The 15,513-nt window shown below is 48.4% G+C and overlaps 1 protein-coding gene across 6 annotated transcripts in view; it reads right to left on the bottom strand.

Annotated features, from left to right (window-relative positions):
• Positions 1 to 15,330, bottom strand: part of VRK3 (VRK serine/threonine kinase 3) — a 53,080-nt gene extending 37,750 nt beyond the window's left edge. For 5 of the 6 annotated variants that reach the window (XR_012513793.1, XM_074386050.1, XM_074386049.1 and 2 more), the window contains exons 1-3: positions 15,230 to 15,330; positions 8,575 to 8,637; positions 3,448 to 3,587 (exon numbers count right to left, since the gene is read on the bottom strand). Coding sequence is in view for 5 of the 6 variants with exons in the window: in XM_074386050.1 (XP_074242151.1) it covers positions 3,448 to 3,586 (139 nt within the window). In the remaining variant the exon portion in view is untranslated. Of the gene's footprint in view, positions 1 to 3,447; positions 3,588 to 8,574; positions 8,638 to 15,150 lie in introns of all 6 variants that reach the window. The other variant, XM_074386048.1, reaches the window with a different exon arrangement.
• Between the last annotated feature and the right edge of the window lie 183 nt (positions 15,331 to 15,513).

Here is a 15,513-nt window from a genome sequence, read left to right as displayed (position 1 = left end):
ATTTTTGAGATGGAGTCTCACTCTGTTGCCCAGGCTGGAGTGCAGTGGTGTGATCTGGGCTCACTGCAACCTCTGCCTCTTGGGTTCAAGCAATTGTCCTGCCTCAGTTTCCTAAGCAGCTGGATTACAGTCGTGCATCAACACACCCAGGTAATTTTTGTATTTTTAGTAGAGACATGCTTCCCTATGTTGGTCAGACTGGTCTTGAACTCCTGACCCCCAAGTGATCTGCCCACCTCATCCTCTCAAAGTGCTGGGATTCCAGGCATGAGTCACCTTGCCTGGCTTCTTCCTCGTAATTTCTTTTTTTCTTTCTTTTTTTTTTTTGAGACGGAGTTTCGCTCTTGTTACCCAGGCTGGAGTGCAATGGCGCGATCTCGGCTCACCGCAACCTCCGCCTCCTGGGCTCAGGCAATTCTCCTGTCTCAGCCTTCTGAGTAGCTGGGATTACAGGCACTCACCACCACGCCCAGCTAATTTTTTGTATTTTTAGTAGAGACGGGGTTTCACCATGTTGACCAGGATGGTCTCGATCTCTTGGCCTCGTGATCCACCCACCTCGGCCTCCCAAAGTGCTGGGATTACAGGCTTGAGCCACCGCGCCCGGCCAATTTCTTAAAATCTATCTTCCAGTTAACTAATTCTCCCTTTAGCTATGTCTTGCCGGCTGTTTAAACCACCCATTTAGTTTCTGATTACAATGACTATATATCACACACACATACATATAAACATACAGTAATTGTGTATACACACACACAATCATTAGAGGTTTTACTTCGTTCCTTCTCTTATCTGCCTATGCCACTTTAACTTACTCCTTCATTGTACTTTCAATATGTTATTTTCTTTTTCTTTTCTTTTTTTTTTTAAGATGGAGTCTCACTTTGTTGCCAGGCTGAAGTGCAGTGGTGCGATATTGGCTCACTGCAACCCCCACTTCCCAGGTTCAAGCAATTCTCAGCCTCCTGAGTAGCTGGGACCACAGGCGTGGGCCACCATGCCCAACTAATTTTTGTATTTTTAGTAGAGATGGGGTTTCACCATGTTGGCCAGGACAGTCTCGATCTCTTGACCTCGTGATCCACCCGCCTCGGCCTCCCAAAGTGCTGGGACTACAGGCGTGAGCAACCATGCCTGGCCTACTTTCTTTCTTTAAATGTATCAAGCATGCTTTGTAAATATTCTCATCTATTAATTCTAAGGTCTGTGGTCTTGGCAGGTCTGATTCTGTAATTTGTTGTTTCTGCTGACTCTCAGGCTAGCTTATTTCCTGGCATCCCTGTAAATCAATGAAGACTGGTACTCACGTTCCTTGGACGTTCCCTGAGGTTTGTCTTTAAAGAATGTTTTCCAAGAGAAGACTTGTTTATATCAGGGAGGGAGGGATACCCACATCTCACCACTTTTAAGTTAAATGTTCAGCTTGCATTTTGGGGGACCACACAGATCAGTGTGAATTCTGGCCCCAAACTGATGAGAATGTGAATTCTTGGTTAGAAATTCTCAAAGAAGGCCGGGCGTGGTGGCTCACGCCTATAATCCCAGCACTTTGGGAGGCCGAGGCAGGTGGATCACCTGAGGTCAGGAGTTTGAGACCAGGCTGGCCAACATGGTGAAATCCTGTCTCTACCAAAAAAATATAAAAATTAGCCAGATGTGGTTGTGGATGCCTGTAATCCCAGCTACTTGGAAGTTGAGGCAGGAGAACTGCCTGAACTCAGGAGGTGGAGCTTGCAGTGAGCCAAGATCACACCACTGCACTCTAGCCTGGGTGACGGAGAGAGACTACGTCTCAAAAAAAAAAAAAAAAAGGAATTCTCAAAGAAGACATTTCTCCTTTTTTTTTTTAACCCACCACCAAAGGCTGACAAATGTCTCCACCAGGCCGGGTGCGGTGGCTCAAGCCTGTAATCCCAGCACTTTGGGAGGCCGAGGCGGGTGGATCACGAGGTCGAGAGATCGAGACCATCGTGGTCAACATGGTGAAACCCCGTCTCTACTAAAAATACAAAAAAAAACTAGCTGGGCGTGGTGGCGCATGCCTGTAATCCCAGCTACTCAGGAGGCTGAGGCAGGAGAATTGCCTGAGCCCAGGAGGCGGAGGTTGCGGTGAGCTGAGATCGCGCCATTGCACTCCAGTCTGGGTAACAAGAGTGAAACTCCGTCTAAAAAAAAAAAAAAAAAAAAGTCTCCACCAATTTTCTCTGTGGAACAATTACTTTCACTGCAGTTCACCCACTGAGGAGCCCCAGATTTAAGAGGAGGTTTCCAATTGCAACTCCTGCACTGCTAAGGCCCTAAGATTTGTCTCCCATACCCCAATAGAAAAACCCAGGCACCAGGTCTACAGTAAACAGCCCCAGCACCAAGTAACACCAATGTGGCACTGTGGTCTCTGTTTTCCTACTGTTTCTCACCTCCATGGATTCCCCTTAGTTTCCTGCCGCTTAGCTCTATGTTTTAAAAAGACATTTTTATGTTTGATTCAACATATTTGGGCACACTGAACTACAAGGAGTTTTTATTATCATCTGGTCTGCCATATTGCTAAAAACAAATGTCCTTTCTTTTTAGTTGACACTGAGTAACTCAGCCAGCACGGCTGGTCCCAGGACATCCAACACAGGTTGAGTATCCCAAATCCAGAAATCTGAAACGCAAAATGCTCCAAAATCTAAAACTTTCTGAGTGTCAACAGGATGCTCAAAGGAAATTTCATTGGGCTACTGTGGATTCCAGATTTTTTTTCTTTTTTTTACATCGAGTCTTGCTCTGTTGCCCAGGCTGGAGCGCAGTGGCACGATCTAGGCTCACTGCAACCTCTGCCTCCTGGGTTCAAGCGATTCTACTGTCTCAGCCTCCCAAGTAGCTGGGATGACAGGCGTTCACCACTATAGCCAGCTAATTTTTTATATTTTTAGTACAGATGGGGTTTCAGCTTGTTGGCCAGGCTGGTCTCGAACTCCTGACCTCAAGTGATCTGCCTGCCTCAGCCTCCCAAAGTGCTGGGATTATAGGCATGAGCCACCGTGCCTGGCCAGATTTCAGATTTTTAAATCAGGGATGATCAACCAGTAAGTATAATTCGAATATTCCAAAATCTGAAACACTTCTGGTCCTGATCATTTTGGATAAGGGATACTTAACCTGCAGATGCCAAATAGGCAGGCTGCACATACACATCTCCTCCAAGCAGGGAAGGAGTCCAGGCTGGCAGGAGATAGAAATGAAGGGGCTGTCAACACAGAGACGGTGTTCAAAGCCATGAGGACAGTAAGAGGCCAAGAGACTGAGGGTAGACAGAGTGGTCCAGTCCTGAGGCCTGAGCTTCTCCAGTATCCGGAGAGGGTCAGGCAGGCTGCAAAGGCGTCCTCCGTCCCGAGACACACATGTGCTTGCACCTCATCCCATCTGCAGGAATAGGCTCAAAGCTCTGGTTCTTACCTCGGAAGGATGACACATGTGGCTTGACAAACGTCTGGGACACTACATGCTCCTCTATAGGCAAAGAATGTCCACAGTAGGGGCAGAATTTGAATGCTGCTTGGATATTTTTGCCACATTCTGGACAGAAGGAGATCATGCTACGAAACAGAATGAACAAACACAAAGTGAAGCAGGATGGCTGGAGGTCAGTGGAAGCCACTGTGGAGAACTGCTCTCCATCACAGGGTGAGTGTGCAGGTGGCACAGTCAGGGTCTTCAACTGTGTGTGTGATGTTCACTTCTTAAAACATATGATGGGAATGGGAGAGAGAGTCAGTGTTCCCCAAATATCCATATGCTGCCCTGTACTTCCCAGGTTCCCCTGTGGTGAGGCAGGGGCCACAAGACTAATTCTAGCCAATGGGGTATGAGTAGAGTCATCTCATGGCTGAGACAGTTAGGAGTCAGAGTACCTCCTCTGCCTCCCCGTCCACCTGCAGATATGGCCTGGAGGCCATGGCTCCCAACTGACATAGCAGTGAGATGAAGGAGGGCTGCCTGGTCCACACTGGAACCTCATGATCAACAAATACAATTCTGCTGTACTGAGCTGCCAAACTTTTAGGGTTTATTTGTCACAGCAGCACAGCCTATTCTATCCTGACTAATTTAGTAGAACGACGAGTGTTCACTACATTACTCTTGATGCTTTGCATCTATTTCCTGATACTTTGTAAAAGTCCAAATTACATGCTGAACCTATGACAAAGGAGGATATGGAAGAATTCAGCCAGTGAAGAAGAGAAAATCAGCCGGGCTTGGTGGCTCAAGCCTGTAATCCCAGCACTTTGGGAGGCCGAGGCGGGTGGATCACGAGGTCCAGAGATCGAGACCATCCTGGTCAACATGGTGAAACCCCGTCTCTACTAAAAATACAAAAAATTAGCTGGGCATGGTGGCGCGTGCCTGTAATCCCAGCTACTCAGGAGGCTGAGGCAGAAGAATTGCCTGAACCCAGGAGGCGGAGGTTGCGGTGAGCCGAGATTGCGCCATTGCACTCCAGCCTGGGTAACAAGAGTGAAACTCCATCAAAAAAAAAAAAAAAAAAAGAAAAAAAAAGAAGAGAAAATCAACAAGGATGGAGTACAACAGGCAGTTTGTATTGCCCTTCATTATGGCAGTGCTATTTGTAATAAGCATCTTACAAACAGCAGCAACGCACTGGGCTCAGCGGCTCACACCTGTAATCCCAGCACTTTGGGAGGTCAAGGAGAGCAGATCACCCGAGGTCAGGAGTTCGAGACCAGTCGGTCTGACATGGTAAAACCCTGTCTATACTAAAAATACAAAAAAATTAGCCAGGTGTAGTGGTGCACGCCTGTAATCCCAGCCTACTCAGGAGGCTGAGGCAGGAAAGTCACTTGAACTCAGGAGGTGGAGGTTGTAGTGAGCCAAGATCGTGTCACTGCACTCCAGCCTGGATAAAAAGAGTGAAAATTCTGTCTTAAACAAACAAACAAAACAAATAGCAGCAGCAACAAAAAAAAAGGCCCATTTCTTTGTTCTTATAGTCTAAGGCTTAGTGTACATTAGCAATTAAAAGTGAAACTATCAGTTGGGCATGACTGTAATCCCTTTGGATTACATGCCAGCACTTTGGGAGGCTGAGGTGGGCAGATCACCTGAGGTCAGGAGTTTGAGACCAGCCTGACCAACATGAAGAAACCCTCTCTCTACAAAAATACAAAATTAGCCAGGTGTGGTGGCAGGAGCCTGTAATCCCAGCTACTCAGGAGGCTGAGGCAGGAGAATTGCTTCAACCTGGGAGGCGGAGGTTGCGGTGAGCTGAGGTTGTGACACTGAACTCCAGCCTGGGCAACAAGAGCGAAACTCTGCCTCAAAAAAAAAAAAAAAAAAAAAAAAAAAAAAAGAAAAGTGAAACTATCGAAATAGAAGTTAATATAAATATGTGCTTGTGATTTAATTTCACCTTGAAAGAGAAAATTCTTTAATTTTTTTAGAGATAATTTTAAATAAATTAAAATTTCTTTACTTTTTCTGGCACCAGGTAGGAGTGCAGCGGCATGGTCACGGCTCAGGCAACCTTCCCACGTAGCTGGGTCTACAGGTTTGTGCCACCACGCTTGACTAATTTTATTTTTTATTTTTTTTGTAGAGATGGGGGTCTCACTATGTTGCCCAAGCTAGTCTGGAACTCCTGGCCTCCAGCAATCCTCCTGCCTCAGCCTCCCAAAAGTGCTGGGATTATAGGCATGAGGTACCATCCTGGCTGCAAGAGGCCATTCTGAAGGAACTCTTTTCCTTTATTTAGTGTAAAGGCTGGCTTCTGTTGCAAATGGAAACACTGGAGTTCGTTAAGATCACAGGTTTGGCTCCAGGCTGCCAGATGTGAATCCCACATCTGCCACATGCTGGACAAACTACTTAACTTCTCTGTGCCACAGTCCACCCCGCTACAAAATGGGGCTTCTCCCAGCACCTATCTGACAGAATGACCATTGAGGTCTAAATGAATACGTTTATGTGAGGTGCTGAGAACAGGGATGGGCGCACAGAAAGCCTTTTATGTCAGTGGTTGCTGTGACCATATCATGCCCTGTACCCCAGTTACTATATTCCAGTCATTGATAGTTCTGTTCTTCCCTTTCTTCTTCGATAGGGAGTTCTAAGCTTCTCAGCTTATTTCTTCTAGGTACTGACTTCTGAAATTCTAGAGCTTGTGCTTTAAAACCACAGGCCACCCCATCAGCTAGTGAAGAAATCTCAGCCACGTGAGGAGAGACAGGGTCCTGGATTCCTCCTCAGGCTGTAGAAGAGCAGAAATACTCTGTGGCATAAATCTGCACTTCTGTTTTTTCAAACAAAGGAGTTGTGTAAGACATCTGGACTGCAAAGGCTGTCAGTCAACTACCTTTTGCCCTCTAGAAAGTCAGTTGTTCTGATTGGTTGTGTAACTTAGTGATACGCTGTCCTGGTAATAGTATGTAAAAGAGCATCTCTGTCTTCTCAAAGGTACAAATACTGGTGAGCATTTTTGTCAAGCTAGAGGTCTCACTGCCTCTTCTTCCTTTCTCCCAGGCAAACCTGGGTGTTGACACTCGTGTCACAAGATCAAAACTGCCTAAATGTGCCCAATAAATATATGCACCTACTATGTATCTATGCAGATTAAAAATTAAAAATTTATTTTTTGAGACAGAGTCTCCTTCTGTCGCCCAGGCTGGAGTGCAATGGCATGATCTCGGCTCACTGCAACCTCTGCCTCCCGGGTTCAAGCTATTCTCTTGCCTCAGTCTCCAGAATAGCTGGGATTATAGGTGTGAGCCACTAGGCTTAGCAAATTAAATTTTTTTTTTTTTTTTTTTTTTGCCAGGCGTGGTGGCTCAAGCCTGTAATCCCAGCACTTTGGGAGGCCAAGGCGGGTGGATCACGAGGTCAAGAGATCGAGACCGTCCTGGTCAACATGGTGAAACCCCGTCTCTACTAAAAATACAAAAAATTAGCTGGGCATGGTGGCGCGTGCCTGTAATCCCAGCTACTCAGGAGGCTGAGGCAGGAGAATTGCCTGAACCCAGGAGGCGGAGGTTGCGGTGAGCCGAGATCGCGCCATTGCACTCCAGCCTGGGAAACAAGAGTGAAACTCTGTCTCAAAAAAAAAAAAAAAAAAAAAATTTTTTTAACTGCCTAGAGGCTGGTGCCTGGAGAGCCGGATTAGAAAGAATGTGTGATTGCGTTAAACCACTAAGATTTGGAAGTTGCTTGTTACTGAAACGTGGCCTAGACAGACTTTGCTGTACTTCTTTTTTATTTTTTGGCAACAGGGTCCCACTCAGTCATTCAGGCTGGAGTGCAATAGCGCAATCATGGCACACTGCAGCCTCCACCTCTTGGGCTCAGACCACCCTCTCACCTCAGCCTCCCAAGTAGCTGGGACTACCGGCATGTACCACCATAGCTTTTTTTTTTTTTAACTTTTTGTAGAGATAGGGGTCTCAGTATGTTGCCCAGGCTGGTCTCGAACTCCCGAGCTCAGGCAATATTCCTGCCTTGGCCTCCCAAAGTACTGGGATTACAGGTGTGGACCACCATGCCTGGTTTAGATTTTTCTTTTTTTTTTTTTTTTGAGACGGAGTTTCGCTCTTGCTACCCAGGCTGGAGTACAATGGCGCCATCTCGGCTCACCGCAACCTCCGCCTCCTGGGTTCAGGCAATTCTCCTGCCTCAGCCTCCTGAGTAGCTGGGATTAAAGGCATGCGCCACCATGCCCAGCTAATTTTTTGTATTTTTAGTAGAGACGAGGTTTCACCATGTTGACCAGGATGGTTTGGATCTCTTGACCTCGTGACCACCCGCCTCGGTCTCCCAAAGTGCTAGGATTACAGGCTTGAACCACCGCGCCCAGCTGGTTTAGATTTCTTAAGTGAACAAAAGATTTGTTTAGAAATCTGCGGTTTTATTTATTTATTTTGAGACAGAGTTTTGCTCTGTCACCCAGCCTGGAGAGGAGTGGCACGATTTTGGCTCACTGCAACATCCGCCGCCTAGGTTCGAGGGATTTTCCTGCCTCAGGGTCCTGGGTAGCTGGGACTACAGGTACACGCTACCACACCCAGCTATTTTTTTTTTTTTGAGACGGAGTTTTGCTCTTGTTGCCCAGGCTGGAGTGCAGTGGCGCGATCTTAGCACCCTGCAACCTCCGCCTCCTAGGCTGAAGCGATTCTCTTAGGACTACAGGTGTGCACCACCACACCTAGCTCATTTTTATATTTTAGTAGAGATGGGGTTTCACCATGTTGGCCAAGCTGGTTTCGAACTCCTGACATCAAATGATCTACCTGCCTTCGCCTCTCAAACTACTGAATTACAGGTGTGAGCCTGGCAGAAATCTGTGCCGGTTTTAAATGGATTCATGTTAAGTGGAATTTCCCTAGATGCTGGCTGCCCTTGGATAAAGATGCCTCCAGGATGCAGCAAGTGCCTAAACAGGTGAGCTCTGCTGTATCCATGACAACGTTCCTTCTGGGAGTGCAGCTGGCCAGCAGCAACCCAGGGAGACAAGCAGGAGCCAGCTGCTGGTGGGAAAAAGGTAAAAGGCCCTGAGAGGCTGTGCCCAAGGGATAATACCTTTAGGAGGTCACGGCCTGGCCCTTGGATTTACTGGGCTGGAAACTCCATCTTGACAGCAACCTGTAAGTGAACAAAAGTAGAGAGGCTGATTGATGCTTTCACAGAGCAACGAAAGAAAACAGCTAATGTTTACTGAGCACTGGCCACGTCGCCAGCATGTGCCAAATCCATTTGTTCATTCATTCACTCAATCACCTATTCTATAATTATTTACTGAGTTTCCTGTTTATGCCAGCCACTGGGGAAACAGCAGCAAAGGAAACAACACAGCCCCTGCCCTCAGAAAGCTTGTGTTCTGGTGGGAGAAGAGAAGCTAACAAACAAATGAGCAAGGAACTGCTGAACAGGTCGGATGGAGACAGTGCTATGGAGGACAATAAAGTACCATAGGAGAAAACAGGATGCCACAGAGGGCGGCGGGTCAACATTCACACAGGGTGGTTAAGGAGGGCCTTGCCCAGAGGAAGACATCTGAACAGAGACCCAAAGGAAACCAGGGAGTGAGTCTTCAATATATGGAAAGGAGTCCCCCAGGCAGAGAGCTTTTTATGCATTATCCCATTTAGTCTATACTACAGTCCAGGAGGCAGGTTCCAGAATTATCACCACTTCATTGGAGAGTGTGACATTTGTATTTTTGAAATCGGACCACGCCAGTATTTCTGGTCCTGTGAGCTTTTTCGAACCCTATCCCCTGTCCTCCCAGGAGTCAGGGTATCTGTTTGACCTCCTGCGGATCTGGGCAGAGCTGTGACTGCTTCTACTGATAGAGGACGGGCAGAAGTAAGGCCACAAGACTTCCAAGGCTGGGTCATAAAAAACAACTTGCACCTGGCTGGCTTGCTCAGGATGCTCACCCATGGAGCCCAGTTTCCATGCCATGAGGCAGCCTCAAGTAGCCCAGGCAGAGAAGTCACATGGAGAGGCTCAGGAAGAGACGTACTGAGGCCCGTGGCCAACAGCTAGCGTCAGCTGCTGGATATGTCAGTGGGCAAGTCCTCAGGCCACATAGACTCCAGGCTTCATCTTCCTGCTAAGCCACAGGCATCAGGGAGCAGAAACAGGCCACCCCGCTGTGCTCACTCTGAATTCCTGGCACGTAGGATCCATGGGCACAACAAATGGTGGCTCTCCATCACTGAATTGGGGGATAATTTGTCCTCTGGACTTAGTAACCAGAACAGGGGGCAGGCAGTCCTGTCTACACAGAGGTTAAGTCACTTACTTAATGACAGCTCTCATTTCGTGACAGTTCAGTATGTGCAGATCACTGTGCTAAGTTCTTGGGAGGTATTATCTACAGAACCTTCAGTCACCCTCTTCAAGGTAAGAATGATTACTGAGAAGCAGAGGCTCAGAGAGAAAATGACTTGCCCAACGCCACACAGCTCTAAAGAGGCGAGGCAGACACATCATTGTTTAATCTTTCCCTCTACTCTGTGAGGTAGGGATGGTCATCCCATGTTTGAAAGCTACAAAAGGATGCACAAATGGGTGAGAATTCTCCTTCCCCTAGACCCGACTCCACTCACCTACAAAACGATGGAAACAGAGCTGAAATCCGGAGCCCTGAGCCCCAAAGTCCACATTCTTTTTCTTTTTTTTGAGATGAAGTTTCACTCTTATTGCCCAGCTGGAGTACAATGGCATGATCTTGGCTCACTGTAACTTCCGCCTCCCAGGTTCAAGCAATTCTCCTGCCTCTGCTTCCCGAGTAGCTGGGATTACAGGTGCACACCACCATGCCCAGCTAATTTTTGTATTTTTTTTAGTAAAGATGGGGTTTCACCATATTGGCCAGGCTGGTCTCGAACTGCTAACCTTGTGATCTACATGCCTCGGCCTCCCAAAGTGCTGGGATTACAGGTATGAGTTACTGCGCTCAGCCACACCCATGTTCTTAACCTGGTGCCAATTTATACAATGAAAATGCACACCTGGACTGTGTTCCTGGGGCAGTAGGTCAGAATATTCTTGCAGATTTGAATCTGGAAGCTGACACTGGGTATGGAATCAGGCCAAGAGGGTTTTTTTTTTTTTTTTTTTTTTTTTGAGACGGAGTTTCGCTCTTGTTACCCAGGCTGGAGTGCAATGGTGTGATCTTGGCTCACTGCAACCTCCGCCTCCTGGGTTCAGGCAATCCTCCTGCCTCAGCCTCCTGAGTAGCTGGGATTACAGGCACACACCACCATGCCCAGCTGATTTTTTGTATTTTTAGTAGAGACGGGGTTTCACCATGTTGACCAGGATGGTCTTGATCCCTTGACCTCGTAATCCACCTGCCTCGGCCTCCCAAAGTGTTGGGATTACAGGCTTTAGCCACCGCGCCCGGCCCGCCAAGAGGGTTTTTAACCATGTGCCAACCCTGGTTCTGACATCCTGCTCCTAGCCTGGTTGAGGTCACCATCTCTCCCTGTGCTACTGCAGCAGCTTCCTAACCAGACTTCTGGCTTCTACACTTGCCCCTACAATCTATTTTCAACCTAGTAGCTAGAGGGATCCATTTAAAGTCTAAATCAGACCCTGGCCCTGTCCTTCCTCTACTCAAAACCATATGGAGGGCTGGGCACAGTGGCTCACGTCTGTAATCCCAGCACTCTGGAAGGCCAAGGCAAGTGGATCACTTGAGGTCAGGAGTTCCAGACCAGCCTGGCCAACATGGTGAAAACCCATCTCAGCTTAAAAAAAAAAAAACACACACACACAAAAGAAACTCAGCCAGCCATGGTGGCGGGCACCTGTAATCCCAGCTACTCAGGAGGCTTCGGCACAAGATTCACTTGAACCAGGGAGACGGAGGTTGCCATGAGCTGAGATCGCACCACTGCACTCCAGCCTGGGTGACAGACCGAGACTCCATCTCAAAAATAAATAAATAAATAAATAAATAAATAAAAAAAAAAAAAAAAATCTAAGTCAGACTCTGTCCCTGCTTTACTCAAAACCGTATGGTGGATTTCATTTTAGACAGAATCAAAGCCAAAATTCCTACCACGGCCCAGGAGTCTCTACATGAGCTGCCATTTCCCTGTCCCCTTGCTGGCCTCTCCCACCATCTCCCCTTGCTCGCTCTGAGCCAGCCACGCTGGCTTCGGTGCTTTTCCCCAGTCGTGACAAGAACATTTCTTCCCCAAGACCTTTACGCTTGCTCTTCCAACTGCCTGGAATGCCGTCCCCGCAGAGTGCACACAGGTGACTCCCTCATCACCATCTTCAGCTCTCTGTTCAAATGTCACCTTCTCAGAGACCTTCTTGGACATCATTTTACTGTTTTTGCCCAGGCTGGAGTGCAGTAGCACAGTCTCGGCTCACTGCAACCTGCGCTTCCCAGGTTCAAGCGATTCTCCTGCCTCAGCCTCTCATGTAGCTGGAATTACAGGTGCCTGCCACCACACCTGGCTAATTTTGTATTTTTAGTAGAGACGGGGTTTCACCACGTTGGCCGGGATGGTCTTGAACTCCTGACCTCAGGTGATCCGCCCGCCTCAGCCTCCCAAAGCACTGGGATTACAGGTGCGCGCCACTGCGCCTGGCCCTGGACAACATTTTACCAATAGCATGTTTTATCCTCCTTACCCTTGCTTTATTTTTCCTCACAGTACTTGTCACCGCCTGACTTACTCTGACTTACTAGAACGTAAGCTTCACGATGGTGGGGACTTTTGTCTGCCTTGTTTGCCACAGTGTGCCAGAGCCTCAAACAGGCCTGGCACAGAGCAAACGCTGGGTCTATGTTTGCTGAGTGAATATATCATTTTCTTCTTTGCAGAAGGAAACCTGCCAAGAAGGCAGAGGGGCCTCCAGCTGTGTCAGCACACATCCACCCTTTAGGGGAAGTCTAGACGTTGAGCCGGAGACCTCAAGCTCAGGGCCAGAATTATCTAGCTGGACGGTCCTTAAATAGACCTGCCACTTAGAAGCAGATCAGTATAGGGGTTAAGAGGATACATTTGGGACCTAATCTGCCTGGGTTTGGATCTTGCTTCTGCCACATATTGTGTGATGGTGGGCAATAAAATAATTTTTTTTCCTTTGGGACAGAGTCTCGCTGTGTCACTCAGGCTGGAGAGCAGTGGCACAATCTCAGCTCACCTGCAACCTCTGCTTCCTGGGTTCAAGCAACTCTCCTGCCTCAACCTCCCAAATAGCTGGGATTACAGGCGCGTGCCACCATGTCTGGCCAATTTGTGTATTTTTAGTAGAGATCTGGTTTTACCATGTTGGCCAGGCTGGTCTCGAGCTCCTGACCTTGTGACCCACTCACCTTGGCCTCCCAAAGGAGGGATTACAGGCATGAGCCACCATGCCTGGCCAATTTTTTTTTTTTTTTTTTAGAGACAGGGTCTCGCTGTTGCCCAGGATGGAGTGAAGTGACTCCATCTTAGCTCACTGTAATCTCCACCTTCTGGGCTCAAGCAATCCTCCCACCTCAGCCTCCCAAGTAGCCGGGATCAGTCGCAGACCACCTTGCCCAGCTAATTTATTTCCAATTTTTTTTCTTTTTTTTTTTTGAGATGGAGTTTCGCTCTTGTTACCCAGGCTGGAGTGCAATGGCACGATCTCGGCTCACTGCAACCTCCGCCTCCTGGGTTCAGGCAATTCTTCTGCCTCAGCCTCCTGAGTAGCTGGGATTACAGGCACGCGCCCCCATGCCCAGCTAATTTTTTAGATTTTTAGTAGAGACGGGGTTTCACCGTGTTGACCGGGATGGTCTCGATCTCTCGACCTCGTGATCCACCCGCCTCGGCCTCCCAAAGTGCTGGGATTACAGGCTTGAGCCACCGCGCCTGGCCTATTTCCAATTTTTAAAAAACACGTCTTTGCCTGTTCCTCCATTTGTAAACTGAGAACAGCAGCAGTTACCTCTTGAATTTTGAAGTGTAAGGTACCTGACATATATTGTACATCTGATTAACACTGGCTTCACAACTGATTTGGTTCCATTGATTTCCAGCCAGTGAATTCCTCCCCGAGAACTTTCACACATGCAGCAGTTCCCCTGGCCACGAATGTGCTTCCCACCACTTTCCCCTGTGGGTGATTCTTTCATTCAGGTCTCTGCCTAGGAGTTCTTCCCTGACCACCTCACATAAACTGCATTCCCTAGCCCCACTTTTCTCTCTCCCTTCCCCTTTCCTCCTTAATATTTCTCCTTAGCACTTAACACATCTAACATATATTCACAATTCCTTATTCTAATCACCTGGTGCCAGTTGTGTTTCAAAGTTCAGAATTTTGAAGGTTTTGTAACATTTTTATTTTATTTACTGAGTTTGAGATGGAGTCCCGCTGTCACCCAGGCAGGAGTACAGTGGTACGCTCTCAGCTCACTGCAATCTCTGCCTCCTGGGTTCAAGCGATTCTCATGGCTCAGCCTCCCGAGTAGCTGGGATTACAGGCGTGTGCCCATGCCCAGCTAATATTTTTGTATTTTTTGTAAAAGTGGGGCTTCATTACGTTGGCCAGGCTGGTCTTGAACTCCTCAACCCAGGTGATCCTCCTGCCTCGGTCTCCTTAAGGGTGGGGATTACAGGCGGGAGCTACCCCACCAAGCCAGACTTGTCGGATTTTAGAACCTATTACATATTACAACACTGGTGGGATCCAGGGCAACTCTCCATAAGTAAGTATGTGATTTATGCAACAGTATCTTTAAAAATTCTAAATAGTCACACATCAGTTCGGAGTGGGTATTGCCAGAAAACAAGTTCAAAGCCAGGTGAGGCTGGGCTACCAGGTAAGTTGCCAAACAGAAGAAGACTTTTCAGTTTTTACAATGTTTTGGATTTTAAAGTTATAGATAAGGGATTGCAGACCTGCAAATATTCTTTAACACTCCTTTATCAGTGTCTGGCATCCCCAGCCACCATGAGAATGTGAATTAGCTAGGGCAGGATTTTTGTTTTAGACACTACTATAACATGGGCTTGAACGGTGCCTATTAGACTAGGCATTCCAACTAGCAATATCGGTTGCACGGAGCCTTCCGTGTAGAACATGCTCAATAAAAGTAGATGCAAAAAAGACAGGAGTCTCAGAGTGCTCAAGTCACCTACGCAATGGCCAGTTCATCACTTGAAACCCAAGGTTCCAACCCTCAGGCCAGTCTTCACCCATCCATTTATTTGACTTATTCAACAAATGTTTACTGAACAGCTGCTATGTGTCAACTACAGCATAATGTTCCTTCTACACTTCGGGAGACAGCACAGCAAAAAGGCTAAAGGTCAGACCCCACCCCAGCGCAGGTGGGACGGTTGCCCAGGCGACACAGCCTCCCTTCGGTCGCACCCCCCATAGAAACCGAAAGACGAGGAGCTGCCCAGGCGAAGTAGAAGTCAAACTTCCCCAAAGTCCCACCCATCTCCGCGGTAGCCAGGCCCAACACGAAGCCCGCTCAAGAGCAGGCCAGTGAGCCCCCCGACCCGGAACGGCCCTCATCCCGAACCTAGATCGCGACCGCGGGGGACCCCGCCTCCCACAAAGGTTCGGGCTGACGTCACAGGCACCCCGGCCGAGCTGCGGCTAGGAGGTCGGGGGACGTCCCGCCGCTCCGCCTCCCCTTCCCCTCACCTCTGTACTTGGGGACGGGAGCGGGATTCTAGGCTTCCGCGGCCTGACCCTCGGATCCCCGGCAGTTACCAGGACTCACCTTCTCAGTTGCCCAGCGAAAACTTCCGCTGGGCGGAGAGCGCTGCGCGCGCATCCTGAGTCTAATGCGCCCGCGCAGGCGCCGCCGACTTCCCGACGGCGCCCGGCTTCACCTACCTAGGAACTCCATTTCCCAGATGCCTTCGCGGCAGGCCCGCCCTCTGATTCCACAGGGCGAGGTAATTATTCCCTCATTGCTCAGCCCCCTCACGCGACTCCGTTCTAGCCGCTTTGGAACGCTTTCTGGTTCTACTGCGCATGTGTCCATGTAAAACCAATCGGAAT

Source organism: Saimiri boliviensis, chromosome 14 (genome assembly GCF_048565385.1).
Source record: "Saimiri boliviensis isolate mSaiBol1 chromosome 14, mSaiBol1.pri, whole genome shotgun sequence".
Taxonomy (NCBI): Eukaryota; Metazoa; Chordata; class Mammalia; order Primates; family Cebidae; genus Saimiri; species Saimiri boliviensis.
The sequence above is the reverse complement of the archived record's forward strand: the minus strand, read 5'-3'. Positions and strand labels throughout refer to the sequence as shown.